This window comes from Carassius auratus, chromosome 47 (genome assembly GCF_003368295.1).
Source record: "Carassius auratus strain Wakin chromosome 47, ASM336829v1, whole genome shotgun sequence".
NCBI lineage: Eukaryota > Metazoa > Chordata > Actinopteri > Cypriniformes > Cyprinidae > Carassius > Carassius auratus.
This window is the reverse complement of record NC_039289.1, coordinates 1,625,355-1,649,244: the sequence shown is the minus strand read 5'-3', so window position 1 is coordinate 1,649,244 and position 23,890 is coordinate 1,625,355. Positions and strand designations below refer to the sequence as shown.

The following is a 23,890-nucleotide window of genomic DNA, read 5'->3' as shown; positions in this document are numbered from 1 at the left end:
GGCGTACCCAGACCAACCGTCTGTATGAATGGTTCTTTAGACTAGGACTGTTCGATTCCGATTCCTGATTCTTTTTTCTGGAATCGAAAGAATCGATTCCAAGAATCGAATTATACGTATTGCGAAAACACACGTATACATACACGTATGTATGTGGGTAGATACATAGGGATATACATATATTTAATCCAGTATCATAAAACTATAGCATAAATTCCTGTTAAATTCTAAAAGCGTTTTGTTAAGGAACAGACGACTCCAGATTTCGTTGGTTAAGTCGCTGATTGCCTACACAATGCTGAAGTAATCATCCTACCCTAAACCATACTCTGTTTCACGACTGGATCCATTTATTTAGTTTGAACTTTATTTCTTGTTGACAAATGAAATCGGCTACATGGGCGCAGTCTGTGTAAAAAAAAAAAAAAATCATAAACAAGAGTCGATTTGGAATCGCCTTGGAATCGATTCTTCTTTCCCAGGCCAAATTTAGACGCCCAGTGTGAACACCAAGAGAAGTTAGTTGAAGAGGAAGAGCAGCGCGATGGCGTCCGCCTCAGCGGTTCTTCTGCTCCTGTCTGCGGGTTTATTCACGGTAACAGACGGTAAGTTTATTACAAAATCAAAGAAACACTTTAAACATGCGTTTGGGCGGTTTACCGATGGCGCCAAGTAACGTTACAAAAATCATTTATACAGCACTTCATTTATCGGGACTTTTTAAACTATGTTCACGTTTTAAGGTCCCTGTTGTTCTTTTATGTTTAGGAGAGGACTGTAAGAGCTACTTCACCAGGGATAACGTGTACAGGTCTTCGCTTACCTGCAGGTTTTTGGAGCACTGCTGTGGAAACTGCGATCACAGATACTGCTGCTCCTCTACATCTTCGAGGTTATCCGATGATATGCAAGATATGTGCACTATGTAAGGATTTTCTTTCTTAATACAATTGTCCATGAGACCCAAAAGTTACTTTTTATACACCCTCACGTAATTCCAAACCAAAATGGTTTAAAAGAAATTACATGTGTGTGTGTGTGTGTGTGTGTGTGTGTGTGTATACATAGTGTGAACTACCGGGGAGTTAGAGGGAGCTCGGCTCCCCTTAATGACACATGGGCTCCCCCAAAAACGAGAAATGTGAAATTTTGGGGGGTCTCAAAAAATATTGACAATGTGTATATTTAGAAGTGCAATTTCAGTTGTGTAATGTTATCATGATGCAGTATTAAGTGTAAAATAGCAAAAATATTATTCCTTCATGCATGACGGCGAATAAAACCTAATTTACTTCAATAAAGATTACTATACATCAGACATGGGGACATGTGACTTGGTGACTTGGACTCGAGTCGACTCGAGTCGCTATTTTTAGGACTTGAGACTTGACTCGGACTTGGAAGTTAAAGACTCGGGACTTGACTTGAGACACGATGACCTGAATGACTTGAGTGTTAATCACACCATGTTTTCAGTTTAAATATAAAATATATAAATTATTTTTTAAAATAAAGTTGATTACTCAGCTGGAGCGCAGGCTGAGAATAGCGTCGTGACTGGATCAGGACACTATCATCAGTCATGCCCTCTCTACCTTACACACACCACGCCCACTTAAATCAGATATCACATCACATCAACATGTCAGCCTGAGAGGTACCGAGGGTCATCGCTTTTGTCTTCAATAGTTCGCGCCTAAAAACGCGTGGAAAACGCTAGTCGAGCGGCTTTCACCTTCTTTCCAAAGCGGTCGGGCAGAAGTGCTCCTGGGGCGTCTGTCGTTGCTAAGCATCCATGACACTCTCTCTCTCAATGAAGACGCGGAAATTTCAGCAAAGGATAAATGGATTTGCAGCACTAAAAATCGCTCGCAGTAGCTCTGCTACTAAATTCATTTCAAAATGGCAATCCATATACAGCTATGAACAGCTGTTCCTTCATCTTAGCTGAGCTTTCAACGTTGATACAAGAAAGGATGAAGCTGATTGGTTAGTTATTGTCACATGACCTGCGGTGCGCTTGCGGCATTCTGAAAAGTTTAGATGTTGAGCGCGTTGCTTCCATTATGAGAAGAGAATCCTACATTGCAAATAACGAACTTGCGCGCACAAAAGACGTGATGTGAACGGCCCCTAATGATCCGCTAGCAGGCCCTCAAAAAAAAAGCATTCCAGGGGCGGCGCTAGGGCTGGGCTAAGGGGGCATAAGCCCCGAATATTTTGTTACCTTGTCTTTCTCATAGAGCAAAACAATTAATCAGAAAAACAAATGTATCTGCCGCGATTACCCAATCATGAGAAGTGCATATTACATATATGTGTGTGAGTGTGTGTGTGTGTGTGTGAGTGTGAGAGAGAGAGAGAGAGAAAGAGAGAGAGGAGAAATGTAACAGTTTAATGTTGTATGTAAACTGTGTTTGAGAGAGAGAGAGAGAGAGAGAGAGAGAGAGAGAGAGAGGTGTTCAGAGAGGAGTCTGTTGGATGTTTAGTTTTATGGACTCAATGTTGAAAATGTAAAACAGTTCAAACACTGTTGGCAGAAGTGAAAGATAAATAATTTTAGGAAGTTACAATTTTGTTTGATTCCATGATGTATTTTACTGAACATGAGTATTTACAATGCAAATCCAAATTATTTTAATTTACTGACAGTTACTTATATCTTGTCTTTTAACTTTATTAAGATCAGATTCTGCAGGTAAAATAACAATATTAAGGTGACTTGACTTGGACTTGACTTGACATAGCTTGTGACTTGACTTGACTTGACTTGCCCAAGAAAAAAATACTTGGGACTTACTTGAGACTTGAAGGTTAAGACTTGAGACTTACTTGAGACTTGCACATGTGTGACTTGGTCCCATCTCTGCTATACATGCTATTCTTGTAATGAGCATCAAGGTGGTGGGACGCTGGGCTGCAAATTCCACTTATGTTAGTACGCAGTAGATTCGTAGAAAAAAAATAAACGCTGGAAACCATTTATCACGCGCAAAGTCCTTAATTCATTTTGCAGTTATAGCATCATAGCAAGGGCAAAAAGAAAACAAGGCAGTTTAATTAATTTTGGTTTTATTAAGAAATTGTGTAGTGAGTGGAGAGACTGGAAGAGCCAATATACATGGCTGTTTGTTAAGGATGGAAGCTTGGGGTGCATCGGAAATAAGCAGCGCTGCTCAGTTTGACCTATCAATTTGTGTTGGTAAAGTATAAGGGGCCGTTCACAATCGCGCCTAAAACCGCTTTCTCCTTCTTTCCAAAGTGATCGGGCAGTTGCGCCCCTGAGGCGTCTGCCGTTGCTAAGCAACCATGACCTGCTCTCTCTATAAAGACGCAGAAATTTCAGCAAAGGATAAATGGATTTGCAGCCAGGCGGCAAGGAAGTCGACCGAAAGTTGAAGTCGGCTGCGTGCTGCCATCTTGTAGCAGAACTTCACTTGCGTTAGCATTCCCATTGACTCCCATTCATTTTGGCGTCACTTTGACAGCGAATAACTTTACATCTGAGGCGTTTAAAGACTCAGTTTGTCCATTATTTATTTCTAAAGATACACGACAATGTATAAAGGGCTCCATTACCTTCTAATGTCCCGTAGAAACAGTTTTTGTAAAAATTGGCTCACGATTGCATCATAACCACTCGACTCTCTGTCGCATTACCGTACAGACAGGAGGAGAAGCTCGCAGGCAATTAACTTAATATGTCGTACTGGCGTTACATTTTAAAATACTATACAAAAATATTAATCAGAATACTTACTCCTGCTCACTCACGACAAAGAACTCCCCGCTCAAGCTCGCCGTCTCTGCAAGATTAATGATGGCAGTTTGCACGCACAGCTACTAGAAGATTTACATCTGGCAGACAGGTTGCTGACGTCGTCAAGCTTCGTTTGAGTCTGCGCGTCAGAAACGGAAGTGCTAAAAAACACTAAAAATTGGCTTCAATTGTCTCAGTTGAGTTCCAATGGGGTCGCTGTGTCCATTTCTTTTACGGTCTATGTTTGCAGCACTAAAAATCGCTAGCAGTAGCTCTAAATGTATTTCAAAATGGCAATCCATATATAGCTATGGTCAGCTGTTCCTTCATCTTGTCTGAGCTTTCAAAGTTGTTACGGGAAAGGATGAAACTGATTGGTTGGTTCTTGTCACATGACCCGTGGTGCGCTTGCGGCTCTGAAAAGTTGAGATGTTTTTAACTCGATGCGGTGCGGAAGCGCCTGGAAAAAAACATAGCCATATAGAGATATCTTTATGTATACATCTCTCTTTATGGCTCTGGAAAAAAAAATGATCGCTTCCATTATGAGCGCGTGCCTACATTGGAAATAATGAACTAGAGTGTGAAAAATACGTGATATGTGAATGGCCACTAATAGTGCATATACAGTTGCAGCTGTTATGTATCTTTTTAAGTCAATTTAAGTCCTTTTTTGAGGCACTCGTGTCGATTATGTATAATAGTGCATAAACTTGTAGCTGCTGTAAGTCCTTATTTGAGGCACACGCAGCGTATCCAGTCTGATTAATATTAAAAGTTATCCTGTCAGGATAACCTACATACCTACATACCCTTACACATCTATCTTACACACCTCTGTAAAAGCTAATATGCCATATGCATATTAATTTGCGTATTATGCGGCACACAGGCTCTCAACAACAATGACAGCTGATCAACGATTTCAACAGTAGGCTAGATGGGGGTTGGCTTAAATTCAGAGAAGATATCCCTACATGGATCAGTAGGAGTAATCCACCAATACACGATTCACTATGAACATTCACGTCACTCTAAAATGACAACGCGTTCAACAGCAGCAGAACTGTACAAATGCTGGACATCCACACACCACGCCACAGTATCACCACTTACACCTCCATAACAATGTGCATGAATCAATACTCATCAAATAATAAAGCACTCACCTGTCACTTGTAAATAAAGTCAATGCGTCTGTCATTCAATGTCCCTTTACTCGTATTAAAAAATAAACATGGCCAAATAAGTTGTTGTGCTAGCTGTTAGCCACTCATTGATATATTCTTTAAAATGGCGCACAAAACTATTGTCAGTGAATTCAGTTGAAGTAGTTTATCCTTCAGTTATTCCTCTTTTGTTTGCAAAAGAGCGCCTTAAAAAAGGCAGATCGCAGCAAGATCTGGTGTAGAGGCGCTGGTGACAGTGGCTTGGAAATTTCCAACTAAACGATGGACGCAGTGTTACCAAATTGGGCTAGGTGATGAGTGGGGCTAGGCCGTAGGGCTGTCAATGAATATTCTAAATTCGAATATGTATTCGAATAGTTTTAAAAAAACTAATTTCGAAGGTGAAAATGAATATTCGAATAACAAAAAAATGTGGAAAAAAAGGCCCGCAGTAGTAGAGGCGTGGCTGTCTCCTTTGCGAGTGGGCGCGCTAGCGCGCCTGAGGGTTCAGGGACAGGTCACAGCCTCACAGGAGTCGCACTGTCTGTCACAGCATCACTGCTGAAAGATGACGCGTCTTCATGGAAGATTCCTACAAGTGCAGAGCCCAACTCGACCGCAGCAGAGAAAATGAGGTCAAATTGTTGACCCGCGAGATAAAGTTGTATGCAAGCTATTTAAGATACAGTTAGCATACCATTCGACCACTAGCAACATGAGGTCACATCTCAAAAACGTGCACCCAAATGAGCATGGCATAATGTGTGGAACTCCAGCTAAACCGTTACGTCTTGACACTTAACGCTACTTTGCATCGCCCGCCGCAAGCTCTTTGTCTGCAACACGACAAGAGGCCATAACGGATAAAATAATTTAGTTCATTTGTAAGGACATGAGACTGATCAGTATCGTGGATTAGGCAGGCTTCGGGGAGTTCTGTCAAGCAATGGATACGAGGTTTATTTATTTATCGTTTCATGTCAAAGAAAAGTTCCATGTTTACCAGAGCACAGCTCGCTCGGAGCATTCAATGCCAGTTCCCTCTCGAGGCGGTAACTCAACATTACGTCAGCTAAGACGTATATGGGAACTCTTCCCTTCTCCACTTTCACTGAAATCTTATTGGCTAACGCCAGCTGGGGACAGCTGGCCAATTGACGCGAAGCATGCAAATACTGGCGGGTAAGCGTGCAGTATAAAATGCATGGGCGCGAAAATTACGTCAGAATCTCTTTCTTCACGCTAGAAGTCTTATCTAAGTCATCGTGGAAGTTGCAATAGAGGACTACTCACCCTGTTTTTCCTCTCCGCATCCGATGGCTGCTAATGCTAGATTCGGACCTTCAACAGTTCTGTGTGACCTGCTTGGGATTCTCACACGGACAACACTTGCGCCCAGTGTACCGAGTTGCCAGTGCGCGCCCTCAGAGCCAGAGTGGCTCGGAGGACGGCGGGAATGAGGCCCACTGCCGCCAGCGAGCCGCTGGTGGGCCCTCCCCCACCCGAAGACGAGTTTGACGTCGGCGTGGTGGACTATAGCTTCCGCGAACTTCGTCCTCTTCGGAGCTGGCGAGGAAAACGATTCCATGTCGCTTCGACGTCGAAAAAGGTTTGGGCCTCTCAGTGGTACCGCCCCGACCAAGAGGGCCCTGAGACCTCCAGGAGAAGCTCGTCAGGGTCTTCGGAAAGGTCGTCTCGGAGCTGAGTCTCGCTTGCAACGCACATGACGAGCCTGTGATGGGTAACTAGACTCGTGGCTCCTCCAGTCGAGCTGCTACCAGATGGCATTTAGGCATGCAAGAGCTCGTGGTGAAATCGTGGGCTGCACCCCAATCGGCGCGCACCCACTCTGCTACGAAGGCCATATCACGCACGTGGACGGGACGGAAACCCTCCCCCCCCCTCGTCTAGGAGACTGTTACCACACACCTGTGCTCGTCTCCCTCTGCTTTTGGTCCGGACCACAGTCTAGAAAGAGCAAGTGCAGCTTCTGCTCTTTACCAGGGCAATACTCAAGGTGTTTCAGGCAAACGGCGGCACAGTAGCGCTGACGTCATCAGGATCGCGGCAACTGATCTCGCGCTGATTGCTATTAAGCGCTCTGCTCAGCTGTTTCACGGAGCTCATGGTCATCTTTACAGGCACCTATGGCTTCCCTAGCTGTCCTGAAAGACGCGGACCGTAGGCCGGTCCTAAACGTTCCATTTGCTCCCTCCGGCCTCTTTGGTGACGTCATGGAGCTATTCTCAGAGACGCAGAAAGCGCGCCAAAGTATGAGCCACGTGATACCCCGTCGCTCACCCCAGTCTTCTTCTGCGAGATTCTTAAGCACCGGGCCAGGCTCTGAAACCAGCTAAAATAACCCGCAGTGGCACCCCGCTCTGAACCGGACGCTCGTTTCTGCCGAAACCAGCAGTGGTAAGATCCTGGAAGGTAACGTCAGGGTCAGTTGAGGACCCCGCGCCGCGAGAGAGCCAGCGCGCCATACGAGCCGTCTCCCTGACGGTGAAAGAGTGAGTGAGCGGGAGGCCCCGCCCCCAAGCGCCATGTTCATATGCATCATGTCCCCCATTTCCTTCGGGCGACGATTGCTATGTCTGTTTGAATGCTGTTTGTGTGAGTTCCACAATAAAAGCAGGTATACAATCAGCGAAAGAGCTTTACTGCCTCTTACACTCATCTCTGTGTCACTCGCCCTGTCTCAGATCAGTGCAGAGCCACAACCCATGATTATACTGGCCTCGCGAGAGTGCCAACACCACATAAACACGGTGTCACCCTCAATGTTCAGATGCATCATGTCCCCCATGTTTCTTCGGGTGACGATTGCTATGTCTGTTTGAATGCTGTTTGTGTGAGTTCCACAATAAAAGCATGTTACAATCAACTAAAGAGCTTTACTTCCTCTTAAACTCATCTCTGTGTCACTCGCCCTGTCTCAGAACAGTGCAGAGCCACAACCCATGATTACTGGCCTCGCGAGAGTGCCAACACCACATAAACACGGTGTCACCCTCAATGTTCAAATGCATCATGTCCCCCATGTTTCTTCGGGCGACGATTGCTATGTCTGTTTGAATGCTGTTTGTGTTAGTTCCACAATAAAAACAGGTATACAATCAGCGAAAGAACTTTACTGCCTCTTACACTCATCACTGTGTCACTCGCCCTGTCTCAGAACAGTGCAGAGCCACAACCCATGATTATACTGGCCTCGCGAGAGTGCCAACACCACATGAACACGGTGTCACCCTCAATGTTCAGATGCATCATGTCCCCCATGTTTCTTCGGGCGACGATTGCTATGTCTGTTTGAATGCTGTTTGTGTGAGTTCCACAATAAAAGCATGTTACAATCAACTAAAGAGCTTTACTTCCTCTTACACTCATCTCTGTGTCACTCGCCCTGTCTCAGAACAGTGCAGAGCCACAACCTATTATTATAATGGCCTCGCGAAGGAGCGAGAGTGCCAACACCACAAAGACACATGCATCATGTCCCCCACATCACTATGGGTGACGATTTCTATATGTGTTTAAATGATGTTTTTGTGAGTAAAAATTGTACTAAAGAAGCATATATACAAATTCTTGCACCCAACGTTGTGTCACTCGCCCTGTCTCAAACAGCGCAGAGCCACAGTCCATGATTATAATGGCCTCATGATGGCGCAAGAGTGTCACACCATTTAGCGACGCGCCCGCCCTCCCGCCAGTGCTTCCAGCCTCGCGGGGGCGGGGCCATAATAAAACAAGCCATCAGTGGCTGTAGACGTAACGCGTCCGCCGTGTCATCTCATGGACGGTAAGAGGGCTATCCCGGGCGTTTCACCGTGGATACTGGGAATAATTCACGACGGATATTCTCTCCAATTCAAACGCAGACCTCCCCGCTTCAATGGCGTGGTCCCGTCACTGACTTTGCCCCAAAACCGTCCTGTTCTGCGACAGGAAGTTCTCAGTCTGCTCGAGAGAGAGCGATAGAGCGAAGTTTCCCCTCAGATCGAGCGGAATGCGCATGTTGAATTATATGGACGATTGGCTGATTTTAGCCCACTCAAGAGATGTGCTATCAGTCACGTGGAAACAATGCTTCGCCGTTTGGATACGCTGGGACTGCGTGTGAATATGCAGAAGAGCGTGTTTTTACGAGTCGGACTGTAACATATCTGGGAATATGTTTGGACTCGATGGCGATGCGAGCCCATCTCTCTCTAGAGCATTTCATCGACTCTGCGCTGTTTCTGACTGGGCAGGTCGTTTGCACTGAGGGAATTTCGGAGGCTTCTGGGACTGATGGCGGTGGCTTCTTCAGTGTGCCATCTGGGTCTGCTACATTGCGGCCGCTACAGTTTTGGCTGTAACTCGAGTTCCGCCGAGGGCGTGGTCTTCGGTCCACAAGCACTTACGGTCATTCACAGTTGCGTCAGCACTCTGAGACCGTGGAACAGCCCGGATATGTTCAGCCCAGGAGTTCTTTTCTCTGCGAACGCGATCTAGGCCGGGGAGCAGTGCGTCTGGGCCTGTGGTCGGAGTCACAGAGAAGGTGACACAAAACCGTTTGGAATAATGGAAGCGGTGTCCTAATATCCCTGCAAGCCTTTCGGTCGAAATTGGAGCGGAAACATGTACTGATTCAAACCGACAACACGTCTGTGGTCTCGTACATAAATCGCCAGGGCGGCGTGCGCTCCAGAGCTCTATTCAAACAGGCAGCGAGTTTCCTGTTGTGGGCGGACCGACACTTAATCTCCATAGGAGCGTCGCACATCCCCGGTACTTTGAACCGTGGAGTGAGCATGCTTTTGAGGAACGGGATTCCTTAAGGAGATGTTGGCTTCACCCAAGATCAGATCTAATGATTTGGGAGGGAGGAAGTGGATTGTTTGCCACGAGCGAGAACACGTTTGCTATCTCACTCCCCCCCTGCTGGGAGATGCTCTGACATCGCGCTGGCCGGAAGCCAGGCTTACACATTCCCTCCTGTGAAGATTCTGCCTGTGTTGTGCAAAATCAGTGAGGAGAAAGCATCAGTTATACTCGTGGCCCCGAACTGGCCGAATCAGCCCTGGTTCGCGGACCTGAGAGAGTTACTGATGGCTCCCCCATGGCGAATCCCCCTCAAGCAGGACCTGCTGTCTCAGGCGAATGGCACAATATAGCACCCCAGCCCCGAGCTGTGGAACCTTCATGTGTGGCCGCTGCGGGGACCCTAATGAGCGGGACACTCTGCACTGACGAGTGCTAAACACACTTACTGAGACGCGAGCATCATCAAACATTCGCTGCTACGCGCAGAAGTGGTGAGTTTTCACAAAATGGTGCGAGAACATTTATATTGACCCGGGGACCTGTTCCGTGTCGGATGTTTTGCGCTTTCTAAAGCACAGTTGGATAGCGGGAGTTTGAAACCATCCACGCTGAAGGTGTATGTGACCGCTATTGCCGCTTTCGTTCCCCGGTTACGGGTAAACGATCGGTAAGCACGCTCTGGTATTCAGTTTTCTCAGGGGAGCAAGTAGATTGTGTACTTCATGGCCGCCCTCCGTGCCGCCGTGGGATTTCGCTCTAGTTTTGAGGGCTCTATCTCTTATTACCGTTCGAGCCATTAGCTTCGATTGCGGTTAAGGAGCTTCCCTAAAGACTGCCTTGCCTCTTGCTCTCGCCTCAGCGAAGTGCCTTGGAGAATTTCGTGAGTGTTTGGTGAACGATATTGCATTGGTTTCGGGCCTGGCGACTGTAATATCACTCTCCGGCCGAGACCGGGTTTCGTTTCGGGGTCACTCAATACACCGTTTTGTTTCCCTGCCCGCCTTATCTGTTGAGCCGTCAGCCTCGCGCGACGCTGATACTCAGAGCGCCGGGACCCTGTTAGGGTTTTACGGATGTATATGAATTGTTCGGCCGCCTTTCGTCAGTCGGACCAGCTGTTCGTGTGCTTGGTGGATGTAATAAGGGACGTGCTGTTTCTAACAGAGACTTTCTCACTGGATCGTGGACGCTATCAAATGCCAGGGGAAGGATTACCCCCTCAACATCAGAGCTCATTCTGCGAGGACATTATAAATGCTTCCTGATGGGCCTGGTCTAGAGGTATGTCTGTCCAGTATTTATGTTTTGCTGCTGGCTGGTCTTCCCAGAACACAATCGCCAGGTTTTACAAGCTGGATGTACCCTCTGTAGCGTCACATGTTTTTCGGTGAGTTAAGTTTTATTCATTAAAGCTGTTATAACCAGCTATACAGTAGTTACCATGGCTGCTAACTCTGTGTTATGGTTTATATGGTTTATGCAGCAGTCACCGCAAACGCCGTCGACTCTGTTTAACTCTCATGCTTGAGTGCTTATTGCTTTGTGTCTGCCCTGGTTAGTGCAGATTTCGATATATTGCTTGAAGTTATGCATATTTTGTTAGGGTCGGAGCAGATGTCTCATTGGTCTAGTTCCTCCTATCAGATGAAAGCACTCTTAGCGACACGGCCATTGGCTAGAACTGTACTGCTTGTGTGAGGGTGATTGACTCCGTTCAGGGCTTATCTTCACTGCTCTCACGGCGGGATTTTATACAGTTCCCATATACGTCTTAGCTGACGTAATGTTGAGTTACCGCCTCGAGAGGGAACGTCTCCGGTTACTATCGTAACCTCGGTTCCCTGAGAGGCGGGAACGAGACATTACGTTAGCCGCCGTGGTCGCTGTTTGATCAGCTGTGCTAGCGTTCAGTCGTGATTCTGACGTAATTTTCGCGCCCATGCATTTTATACTGCACGCTTACCCGCCAGTATTTGCATGCTTCGCGTCAATTGGCCAGCTGTCCCCAGCTGGCGTTAGCCAATAAGATTTCAGTGAAAGTGGAGAAGGGAAGAGTTCCCATATACGTCTTAGCTGACGTAATGTCTCGTTCCCGCCTCTCAGGGAACCGAGGTTACGATAGTAACCGGAGACGTTCTATATGCTGTAAAACTTCAATCACCGAATGAAGCCTGCTATATTTGGGACAACAGTCGCGACCTTAAATTACTTGCACAAAAATTAGTTTGTTCATTTAAACCATTATGCGCAGATAACATGAGGGTGAGAGAGCGTGAGGTCTGCAGTCTTGGCCATTAGTTGATTTCCTTGTTTTTGTGTAGGTAATACGTTGTCATACGTTTAAACTTAAATAGACTACCTACACAAGTAGTTATGTCTCTTTGTATTATTTTGTCCTTTTATTGACGTAATGTGCGTCATTGACATGCGTAACTAGATGTTTGAATAGTTCGAATATTCGTGTGTTTTTAGAGGGAATACTCGAACGTAATTTTTGAGCAATTTTGACAGCCATACTAGGCATAGAGCCGTGGAAATGGAGCGAGGCCGGTGGAGTGATTAGAAATGAGCGACACCTGCGACACTCACCGGTCTGGAGTCCCACGGAGGAGATCAGGAGGATATAAAATAGGAGCGACGACAGTGAAGGATGAGAGAGGACCAGGCCTGGGCTTTATTTTGTGTTTGGTTTTTGTTTGTGCGCGGCCATCATCTGTGACGGGGCTGTCACACTGTTGTGTGTTTATTTTGTTATTAAAGTTTTTATTTGAATGCCCGCCGGTTCCCGCCTTTTTCTTCCTGTGATGATGAAGTTTGTATACTGTTACTAAAGCTCATGACAAATCTGATTCCATGACTTTGAACAAAAGGGAAGCATTATCTGTAGTACTGGCCCGGTTATTACAGTCTATATGTGCTGGCCGCATACCTTTTTTTTTTATGTAGGATATTCCAGTTCAACCTCAAAGAAACTAATCATAGGTCATTTTGTGGACATTACACAATAAAATGATACCTAAATAATAATTTTTTTTAAAAACCTATTAGTTTTTATAGGATAAGCAGAGAAGGCCCTGCTGGCACTGACAGCACACCACTGCCTGAGATGCTTCATAGGTGAGTAAAACACAAATTAGTTTTCATTTTTGGGTGAATTAATCCTTTAATATCGGTTTTTGAGCTTAGTCTAATCGTTGATGTAAATCTCAAACCATATCTTCAAATTTACTTGCATTTCCAGCATTGCATCTGGTTCTGTCCTTTCATTTTCTTGCATTACCCAACGTTTCCTTCTGAGGTTGTAATTCTTTCACTGAAATGTTAATGTAGTTTGCAAAAAGCACCCTATTCCCTGTAGGTGCATGTTACGCTTTTAACAGCGACTTTGTTACTTACAGAACAAACACTTTAAAAAGCAGTTTTGTTTTTGTCAATTTAAAGCTTAGGCAGAGGAGAGAAGTAGTATGATGCAACCTTTACATTTTTGAGTGCGTTAACGCGGTGACCAAGGCAAGACGGGGCTTGATCAAAGTAGTTTAAAAAAATTTTTTCGTTTTTTTTGTGGCAATGTTTGCAATAGTGACCCTGATTTGAAACCTGATTTGATAACGGTTTATAATGATATTATGTTTTTAATAATCTAATCTAAGCACAAAGCAAACTAACCAGTGTGTTTTATTGAAACCATAGTGGTTTCATTAAATTAATCGAAAAATAAAATGTTAATTAATAACATTTTCATATAAATAAGATTTATAGATTCAATTATAGATCAAATATACTTTTTACACAAAAGATGCTTTTTCTAATGCTTGTAACTTAATGTTTTTATCTGTCCAGCAGCAAAACCAGTATTGCCGTTACTTTATCAATAGTAGGGGCTGTGGTCTTCGTCCTCTTTTTCTTCATCTGCTGTTGCTGCTGCCCCGGCTGCTGTATCTATCAAACGTGTGTAAAACCCAGACGTAAGTGTTTAAGTGGTAATGAAATACTTTAACAAAAACTGAAAATGTACTTGTCCTCAGGCCATTCAAGATGTAGACGAGTTTGTTTCTTGATCCGAAAAGATTTGGAGAAATTTTATCACTGCCGAATCCTCTGCAGTGAATGGGTGTTGTCAAAAGGAGTCCAAACAGCTGATAAAAACATCACAATGATCCACAAGTACAGGTGCATCTCAGTAAATTAGAATGTTGTGGAAAAGTTCATTTATTTCAGTTATTCAACTCAAATTATGAAACTTGTGTAAATAAAGTTCAATGCACACAGACTGAAGTACTTTAAGTTTTTGGTTATTTTAATTGTGGCATTTACCCACATTTAACAAAAACCCACAATTTCAACCTCGACCAATTAGAATAGGGTGAAATGTGAATCAGCTAATCAACTCAAAACACCTGCAAAGGTTTCCTGAGGCTTCAAAATGGTCTCTCAATTTGATTCACTAGGCTACACAATCATGGGGAAGACTGCTGATCTGACAGTTGTCCAGAAGACAATCACTGACACCCTTCACAAGGAGGGTAAGCCATAAACATTCATTGCCAAAGAAGCTGGCTGTTCACAGAGTGCTGTATCCAAGCATGTTAGCAGAAAGTTGAATGGAAGGAAAAATTGTGGAAGAAAAAGATGCACAACCAACCGAGAGAACCGCAGCCTAATGAGGATTGTGAAGCAAAGTCGATTCAAGAATTTAAGTGAACTTCACAAGGAATGGACTGAGGCTGGGGTCAAGGCATCAAGAGCCGCCACACACAGATGTGTCGAGGAATTTGCTGAACCACAGACAACATCAGAGATGTCTTACCTGGACTAAGGAGAAGAAGAACTGGTCTGTTGCCCATTAGTCCAAAGTCCAAGGTAAAATGACCATGGTGTTGGTGTGCTTGACTGGCGAGCAAACTCACCAGACCTGAACCCCAGAGAGAATCTATGGGCTATTGTCAAGAGGAAAATGAGAAACAAGAGACCAAAAAAGTGCAGATGAGCTGAAGGCCACTGTCAAAGAAACCTGGGGTTCCAGACCACCTCAGCAGTGCCACAAACTGATCACCTCCATGCCATGCTGAATTGAGGCAGAAATTAAAGCAAAAGGAGCCGCTTCCAAGTATTGAGTACATGTACAGTAAATGAACACACTTTCCAGAAGGCCAACAATTCACTAAAAATGTTTTTTTTTCTTATTGGCCTAACTTGTTGAGATAGTCAACTGGTGGGTTTTTGTTAAATGTGAGCCAAAATCGTCACAATTAAAAGAACCAAAGACTAAAACTACTTCAGTCTGTTTGCACTGAATTTATTTAGTAGCCTACATGAATTTCACAATTTGAATTGAATTACAGAAAGAAGTTAACTTTTCCATGTCATTCTAATGTATTGAGATGCACCTGTAGTTTACACGACTCCAGTCCATTAACTAGTGAGGCTAAAAGTGTTAATAAGAAACAAATCAATCAATAAGATGCTTTATAACCTTAAATTGTCACTTTTGGCCAAAATGCAAGTCCTCTATCCATAATATTTCTATCTCCAGTAAAAAAAAAAAAGCATTATAATGAATGCATAATGCATTATAAAATAGTACAAAGCACATGTCAAACATTCATCTGATCTTATGGCTGTTTGAGAGAATTTCTTTTTTACCATTATTATTATTATCATAAAACTACTACTTATAAGTGGTCTTTGATCGCTTTAAGTAAAGTAGTTTCAGAAAAATGGCAAGATATGAGACTTTATACATTATAATCCATCATAAATGTGGATGCAACATGTTTCATTGTGTTATAAATCATCATACTCTTAAAAGCTAGAACCACAACTAAGTTAATATTATAGTATATTAAAACTGTTCTTATTAATATTCATGAGATGAACATGAGCTTTTTATAATGCATTATGTATTCATTATAATTCCTTAAGAATACACTTATAATGAAAGTGTAACGAAATAAACCTCTTGTCTGAATCGCGAGAGAAATATCCACATCATCCAATCATTCTAGTCCTGAACCAATATGTTGGTGGAGTTTGATGTGAGACTTTTTTTTACAGGAGAAAGTGCTGTTATGGTTAATTTTGTCCAGAAGCGATGGTTTAAAGTAAAAAATGTCTTTGATAGATTTTTTTTCTTGGAAACGTGTGGCTTTTGTCTTCACAAAACATTAATTGATGGACTGGAGTGGGGTGGACTGCTTTTGGATTATTGTGATGTTTTAGGATTTAAAAAAACAAAAAAAACAAAGCTTACGTGACATTCAGCCAAGTATGGTGACCCATACTCAGAATTTGAGCTCTGCATTTAACCCATCCGAAGTGCACACACACAGAGCAGTGAACACACACACACACACACACACACTGTGAACACACCCGGAACAGTGGGCAGCCACTGGGAGCAGTTTGGGGGTTCGATGCCTTGCTCAAGGGCACCTAAGTCGTGGTATTGAAGGTGGAGAGAGCACTGTACATGCACTCCCCCCACCTACAATTCCTGCCGGCCCAAGACTCGAACTCACAACCCTTCGACTGAGAGTCCGACTCTCTAACCATTAGGCCATGACTTCCACACTGGTGATGTAATGCTACATTTCTCCAAATCTGTTCTGATAAAGAAACAAACTCATCTACATTCTTCATGACGAGTAAATGTTCTGCAGATGTTTATTTTTGGGTGAACCGTTCCATTAATGGGGTTCATAGATGATTCAGGATGCTAATTATTGAATTATTAATTGATTTCTGTCTTTTTTTTTTAACAGCTGTGGATGAAACACATGTAACTACAGTCATGAATACACAATCCATTCAGCAGCAGCCGGTAATGCAGGGAGGCCAGTACCCACAATACCAACCAGTGCCGACTCAAGCAGGTTACTGGGGTCAGCCTATGCAGACAGCACCATATCAGGGACAGTCATATGCACCAGAACCCCCACCCTCATATGACGTGGCCAGTAAGAACACCTAGTGCTGGATAGACTGAGACCATGTAGTAGTCTTTTCTGTGAAAGTAACTAGTGTCTTTTAATGTTTCCAGCGAGTCCTGGATATCCCACTATTCAGGGTGCATATAATGGAGGCCAGGCCATGTACCCCATGAAGTCACCTGACCAGCCGGGTGCTGCTCCTGTCCTTTCAGAGACATTGAATCAGCCGGCTTACAACCCCGACTACATGCAGCCACCAAAAACCGGTTACTAAACTGCAACCATCGGTCAAATCAGTCATTGCTGGATTGTGGAGTTTGACGCAGTTTCGCAAGGCAGTAAAAATGTGCATTATACAAGACTATGTGCTATGGTCAGGGTTATTAGTTTTTTAATTTTAGTTATTTAGTTTTATTTCAATTTCTTTCATTTTATTAAAAAATAAATAAATGATTACTATAGAAAGTTTTACATGAAAATGTACAAGCAATGAGTGAAAATAGTTTCACACATTAAAAGAAAATGCAGTTTAAGATTTATATTAGTGTTTTCTGCCTTCGGTATTAATAATTCTGGTATATACTGATATACAATATAAAATTAAATATACTAAAAATACAAAAATGTAAAATATAACTTGCCATCTTTATTTTATTTTCATTATTTTTGTTAGTTAATTTTCTTTAGTTACAGCTCATGTAATTCTGTTGAGTTTGCATAAAGGTTTTTTTTTCTGAATTTCAAATGGCAGGAAGTGTGATTTATATATAAAGAAAGTATCAACTATTTTTTTTCCTTTTGAGGGTATAAATGCAACTGCGTTTTGAATAACAATGAGTGTCACAAAACTTTCACAATTATGTCATGAGTCCCACTGACATTCTGCACCAACAAGTTTAAATCCACACACTCGTTTTTAAGCACATAATGGCTGTTAAGGTAGGAAAAATGGTTACTTTTTTATAGCAACCTTTATTAAAGCATTAGGAAACCCCCATCCCAACATTTGCAGTGCCTTTTCAGATTGTATTTTACCGTTTCAGGTGACATTGCTTTTTTGAGATGCAGTCTATTTGTTAAATGGCTATACATTGTGAATATGTTAAATTGGTGTTTTATATGTTTTCTATGTGTGAAAGATGGAAAAAAACATTTTTTAGTCTCTTTTACCCAGGAACTTGGGACTTTGGCCTGGTACTCGGTGTGTTTCCACCACAGGAACCAGGAACTAAAAGTTCCAGTTAAAAAAATGCCCCCCTCAGAAAGTCCCTGCTGGCGAGGTAGTACTTTTTCAAAGTTCTGGAACTTTCGGGGGCGGGACTTGGGCGCTAAACATCCTGATTGGTTGAGTTCACGCAGCATTGGCTGGGTTCAACCACCATTTATTGGGATCATTTTCAAAATATTACTGTTATTGTGTCATGAAATATAATTTTAAAAGTATGTAAGGTGAGAATGTAGTTGTTTAAAACTCAAATCTGTGGTTTATTTATAAAGACAGTGCCTATTTAAAAATGTGTTTCGCCGATCTCTGAGACGTGAGCTCCACGTGATCAGCGAGAGCTCAGTCCTCATGTATCCGCCGAGAGCAGCCTCACCTCGGCTAGACCTTCTGATGTGTGCCGCTGGCTATGATGTCTCTTTTTAGTGGTTAAACATAACATATAATTCATTTTGGGTAAATCTAAAAGGTTATCTTTGGTCTGTATTCAATTTATCTATATGTTAAAATGAAAATAAAAAGGCAAATTTATATCATATTTAGTTTCATTGTAATTACTGTATATACACATTTCCCTGAACTAAGTACATTTCTGCAGCTGTTATTATGTTTAAAGGGTAACTAAACCCTAAACCAACTTTTTTTAGTTAATGATCTGTAAGAATGGGGCTTTATTAGTGCGGTTCATTGATTCGAGTAACTTTTTTGACATTTGAGTATAAAGTGTTTTAATTCTACAATATCTGGTGTAAAAACGTCTGAGTGCTGCCCTATTTAGGTTGAACGGTGGCTACTGCAGTTGATTTTTCGTATTGGATGTTGCGGTGACAAGTGACGTAAGCAGTTTCCAGCTCACCACGCCCCTTGGCAGTATAAAACCATCTTGTTCCGTCAAAATCACTGTAGTGAGTCAGGACAGGAGTTGGAATTGCGAGTATTGAAAGCGACCAGGATAGACTATTATAGCATCTATTTAGCATAGCATCTACATACTTATTTAGATTTTGTGTAGCTTATATAGTTAATTAGCATAGTTGTTAGTGTAATGTTAGTATTGTTAGAAGCATAGTTAGTAGCATAGTATTGCATCAGTTAGGATAGCTTCAAGTTGGCTTAGATTTATCTATGTTTAGTACAATGGTCAGGATGGTACGTATGTGTAGTGTTGCTGGTTGCGACAGCACTGCTGGACTGCATAGTTTTCCAGCAGACTTTAAAATTAGGCACCAGTGGTTGCATGCACTTGGCCTGGAAGACCGTGAGTTCCCGCCTAGAGCTATAGTGTGCAAACTGCATTTTACGCGGGATTGCTTCTCCAACGCAATGGAGGTGGTAATGGACTTCTCCACACAGCTTGCGCTGAAAAGTGCAGGAGTTAAGACCGCAGTTTGAGCCAGTGGCTCGAATTGATATGGCTCATGCCACAGATACCTCGACATCCTCCACTTCAGGTGAAGGTGGGGGAGAAAAGTCCTCTACTTCAAATGAACGCTCTGTTGCAAAGCTACTTGCGTCACTACAGTCACTCTCCATTTTAGCTACTCTGACAGCAGCTGTCAATCAATCCGTCACTGCGTGTCTCAGGTTCACACCCCACCCGCTCAGCCCCGCCCTCCGTTTATCCCATCTATCTCCGCTGTGCTCTGCCCACTTTTCAGCATTTTTGAAATGTTGCCAGTGGGTGGAGTCAGGCTCTGACCAGGGGTTTAGTTACCCTTTAAATGAAAACAAAAGGAGGCAGAGGTGTTTGATATCCCATTTTTCACAAAAAGATGAATCTTTAGATCTTTCTTGAAAATGAGTAAAGACTAATTGAAAAAAAGATTGGGAGGTCATTCCACCAGCTGGGCACAGTCCAGGAAAAGGTCCATGAGAGTGATTTTGAACTTCTTTGGGATGGCACCACAAGGCGTCGTTCACTTGCAGAGCGCAAACTTCTGGAGGGCACATAAGATTTAACCAGTGAGTTAAGGTATGTTGGTACCGTGCCAGTGGTCGTCTTGTAGGCAAGCACCAGTACCTTGAATTTGATGCGAGCAGCTACTGGTAGCCAGTGTAACATGATGAGGAGAGGATTAACGTGAGCTTTTTTTGGCTCATTGAAGACAACCCTCGCTGCTGCATTCTGGATCAATTGCAGAGGCTTGACAGTATATGCAGGAAGAGCCAGGAGAGCATTACAATAGTCCAGTCTGGAGAGAACAAGAGATTGGACAAGAAGTTGGGTGGCTTGCTCTGAAAGGAAGGGTCTAATCTTCCTAATGTTGTATAAGGCAAACCTGCAGGACTGGGTCGTTGTAGCAGTATAGTCTGTGAAGCTTAACTGATGATCCATCACAACTCCTAGGTTTCTGGCTGTCTTCAAAGGAGTAATGGTTTACGAACCCAGCTGTATAGAGAAGTTGTGATGAAGCAATGGGTTGGCTGGAATGACCAGGAGTTCTGGTGATTAACGGTGTTAAAAGCAGCAGACAGGTCCAGCAAGATGAGTACTGAGGATTTTGAAGCTGTTCTTGCTAGTCGCAGGGCTTCAGTAACCGAGAGCAGAGCGATCTCAGTTGAGTGGCCACTTTTGAAGCCAGATTGGTTGCTGTTCAGGAGGTTGTTCTGTACAAGGAACATAGAAAGCTGGTTGAACACTGCTCACTCAAGTGTCTTTGAAATGAACGGAAGAAGGGATACCGGTCTGAAGTTTTCAAGAAGCGCTGAATTTAGAGATGGTTTCTCGAGCAGTGGGCTTACCGGAGCCTGCTTGAATGCTGAGGGAAATGTTCCAGAGTGAAGAGAGGAGTTGATAATGTGAGTAAGTGAAGGTATGACTGAAGAAGAGATCGCTTGAAGGAGGTGAGTGGGGATCGGATCAAGTGGACAAGTAGTAGGATGATTGGACAGGAGAAGTTTGGAAACGTCCATCTCTGATAGTGGGGAGGAGGAGGAGAAAGAGTGCATCGGTCATTGTGAAGTTGTCCTCAGTCTGTGGTGTGGAGAATTGGTCACTGATAGATCTTGTCTTATTTGTGAAGTAAACTGCAAAGTCATCCGCTTTAAGGGTCGATGGAGGAGGTGGTGGCGGTGGATTGTGGTTGAAGAGTGTCCGAGCGTCATGACAGCTGTTAATTTTGTTGTGGTAGTAGGATGTTTTAGCAGTGAAGACATTTTCAGAGTTTCTTGATTTCTGCCATTTCCTCTCTGCAGCCCTGAGTTTATAGCGATGTTCACGGAGAACCTCGGACAGCCAGGGGCAGATGGGGTGGTGCATGCTGGCCGAGACGTCAGTGGGCAAAAGTTGTCCAAGCAAGATGTTAAAGTGGAGCAAAGAGTGTCCGTATCGCTGTTCGTGTCCAGAGCTGAAAACTGAGAGTGCAGTAATGAGGATTAAACCACAGCAGATAGGCGAGATGGAGAGAGTGAGCATAGGTTCCGTCGAAAGGTGACCTGCGTTGGAGTGTGTGCCGCTTCAGGAGTAAGTGCTAGGTTAACAGTAATGAGGAAGTGGTCTGAGGTGTGCAGTGGAGCAACTGAAGAGTTGTCCACAGAGCAAAAGCGTGTGTAGATGAGGTCCAGTTGGTTGCCTGATTTGTAGTAGACACTCGCTTGAGATCAAATGAGGCCAGCAGAGTGTTGAAGTCAGCAGCCTGGGGTTTATCTAAGTGGATGTTGAAGTCTCCAAGCAGTACCAGAGGAGTACCATCTTCAGGAAAGTTTGATAGCAGCACATCCAACTCCTCCAAGAAGTTTCCCAATTGACCTGGGGGATGATAAATGACCACAAAGTGGATTTTAATAGGGTGGGTTACAGTAATGGCATGTGATTCAAATGAACCATTACCTGTAGGTGATTCCTGAAGATCAAATTTCCATTCTTTTGATATAAGGAGACCCGTGCCTCCACCCCTCCCAGTGATACGAGGAGTGTGGGAACAAGTGAAATTAGTGGAGAGGGCTGGAGGGGTGGCAGTATCTTCAGGTTTGATCCAAGTCTCTGTCAGTGCCATGAGGTTGAGACCGGAATGAGTAGCAATAGAAGAAATGAAGTCTGCTTTGTTATCTGCAGACTGGCAGTTCCAGAGACCAACTGGAATAGAGAGCGTAGTAGTCGAGGTCAGAGGGAAAAGCCGTAGGTTTGTCAGACAGGCCGTCCTGCGATGTACGTAGCGTGCTCTTCGAGTGTTAGTAGTGATAGTAGAGATCTGAATCACACAGTGACTACAAGTGTAACAAATATTTGAGAACAAGCTATACAAAAAGTAAAGAAAGGGGGGGAAAGCAATACTCAATTGCCCTGTCGTTGTCCTTGCTCGGTGGAGTCGCGTAGAGTCGATTGTCTTCACACGAGGGCTGCCGCGGTGAAACCTACCGCTTTTGTATTTGCCTGATTACCTGTGATTGAAGTCAGCTGGCCACGCCTCACTATTTAGCAGATCGAAACTGGGCAGTCCCACGATAGGCAAACGCAAAACCAATCGCCACTTTCAGCACATATTTACCAGGGTAAGACACACACAATTTAAACCAAAAACTTTCCTAGAAATGACAATCACACAGTAGTCTAATGAGAAAACGAGACAAAACACTCACAAGCTGCTGTCCTTCTCTGTTGCTCGACTGTTTCTTCTGACAAGTGCTTTCAAAACTGCTAATTAAGTAATTTCACTGGCTTTGGCCACGCCTCACTATTTATCAGATCGAAACTGGGCAGACGCGAAACCAAGTGCCACTTTCAGCACATATTCACCAGGGTAAGAGACACACAATTTAAACCAAAATCTTTCCTACGAATGCACAAAGTCCGCACTACCGAGGATGCACGTCCAAAATCAGCGTACTTTGTATTGAGAAACGTGCACAGACCTACGTCACCAGTCTATTTGCCTAATCTTTCTGGTACTTTACACCGTGGTGGAAACGCAGAAAGCAACAGGTCTGGGGGAAAAAAAGTTCCTGGTACAAATATTCCGGGTAATTTCGATGGAAACGTGGCATAACAGGTCCTGCATGATCACTCTCCTGTCAGCACTTTAATTTATATTTATATATTCAGATTTGATTTGATTTCTATGTTCAAATTTATACATTTATATTCAAATATGCATTTATACATTCAGACTTGTAACTATATATTCAGATTTACATTTATGTATTAGACAATATATATTCAGGCTTATAATTATATTATTACACAATATTATACTATTTTGGGGAGTACTAGAACATGCTTGCATGCATTTACTATGTACAGATATGTATTATGCATATGTATTTTTATTTAATTCTATCATAATAACATAAACTGCAGTGAAACTGTTATACAGTTGAATTTATACCATAGTACAGTCTCAGGCGGCAATGTATAAAAACCGATGCAAACTCATTGTCTGCCAGCAGGAGTCGCTGTTGGAGTGGTACAGATCAAGGTTTCGCAGGGAACAGCTCCACACACACAAAAAAAATCCTGCTTTATCAGACATTACATACAAGATTGAATTAAAATGCCATCTATTTTTTCTGAAGTCCTGAAGTCGGTGTCTTTCAGTAATAAAGTGATATAAAACACCTGCACTCAATGTATGCACACTGCACACTGTAGTATCACAACTGAAGTGTAAATTCTGCAGATTACATCATTGTCCAGTATTGTACAGTCAGTAATTTATGATCAAAACGTTTATAATAATATTCGGAATATTTAACAGTTGGTTTGATACATTTATCTCAAACGGAGTCAGAATATAATTAAAGTGCATATGGTTTAATTAACATGAAAAATATGGATTCAATATTGTATATAAAAACAATAAAGGCATAATCAGAAAAATATTGTGCATTATAGGGTATTGTGAATTATAGGGAATAATATTCTGAATATTTTACAGCTGGTTTGATACCTTTAGATCAAATGGTGTTATCGTTTAATGGATTTATATTATTGCATAAATTAAAAGTTGTACAATTATTATAAAACACACAAAAAGGGAGCATTGTGCAATAACAGGGATGT

At 43.0% G+C, this 23,890-nt stretch overlaps 2 protein-coding genes across 3 annotated transcripts in view; both read left to right on the top strand.

The window, feature by feature from the left end:
* Nucleotides 1–521: 521 nt before the first annotated feature.
* LOC113064721 (protein shisa-5-like) overlaps nt 522–23,890 on the top strand; it is a 54,255-nt gene continuing 30,886 nt past the window's right edge. The window contains exon 1 of the mRNA XM_026235606.1: nt 522–605. Coding sequence (XP_026091391.1) covers nt 545–605 — 61 coding nt within the window. The 5' untranslated portion in view covers nt 522–544. The remainder of the gene's footprint in view (nt 606–23,890) is intronic.
* LOC113064719 (protein shisa-5-like) lies at nt 693–17,203 on the top strand. Of its 2 annotated transcripts, none has more exons than XM_026235600.1 (5): nt 693–925; nt 12,790–12,858; nt 13,582–13,706; nt 16,503–16,697; nt 16,781–17,203. In XM_026235600.1, the coding sequence occupies exons 1-5, from the start codon at nt 906–908 to the stop codon at nt 16,942–16,944; spliced, it is 573 nt and encodes a 190-aa protein (XP_026091385.1). In that variant the 5' UTR covers nt 693–905; the 3' UTR covers nt 16,945–17,203. The 2 variants fall into 2 exon arrangements, with proteins under 2 accessions (XP_026091385.1, XP_026091386.1); XM_026235601.1 differs by having other exon boundaries at nt 694–925; nt 13,585–13,706.

Bases quoted from the DNA above. Each gene is read 5' to 3' on its own strand.
- LOC113064719 (XM_026235600.1), top strand. From the start codon at position 906: ATGCAAGATATGTGCACTAT. The intron at 12,859-13,581 runs GTGAGTAAAACA...TTATCTGTCCAG, and splicing joins CTGCCTGAGATGCTTCATAG to CAGCAAAACCAGTATTGCCG. The intron at 16,698-16,780 runs GTAAGAACACCT...TAATGTTTCCAG, and splicing joins ACCCTCATATGACGTGGCCA to CGAGTCCTGGATATCCCACT.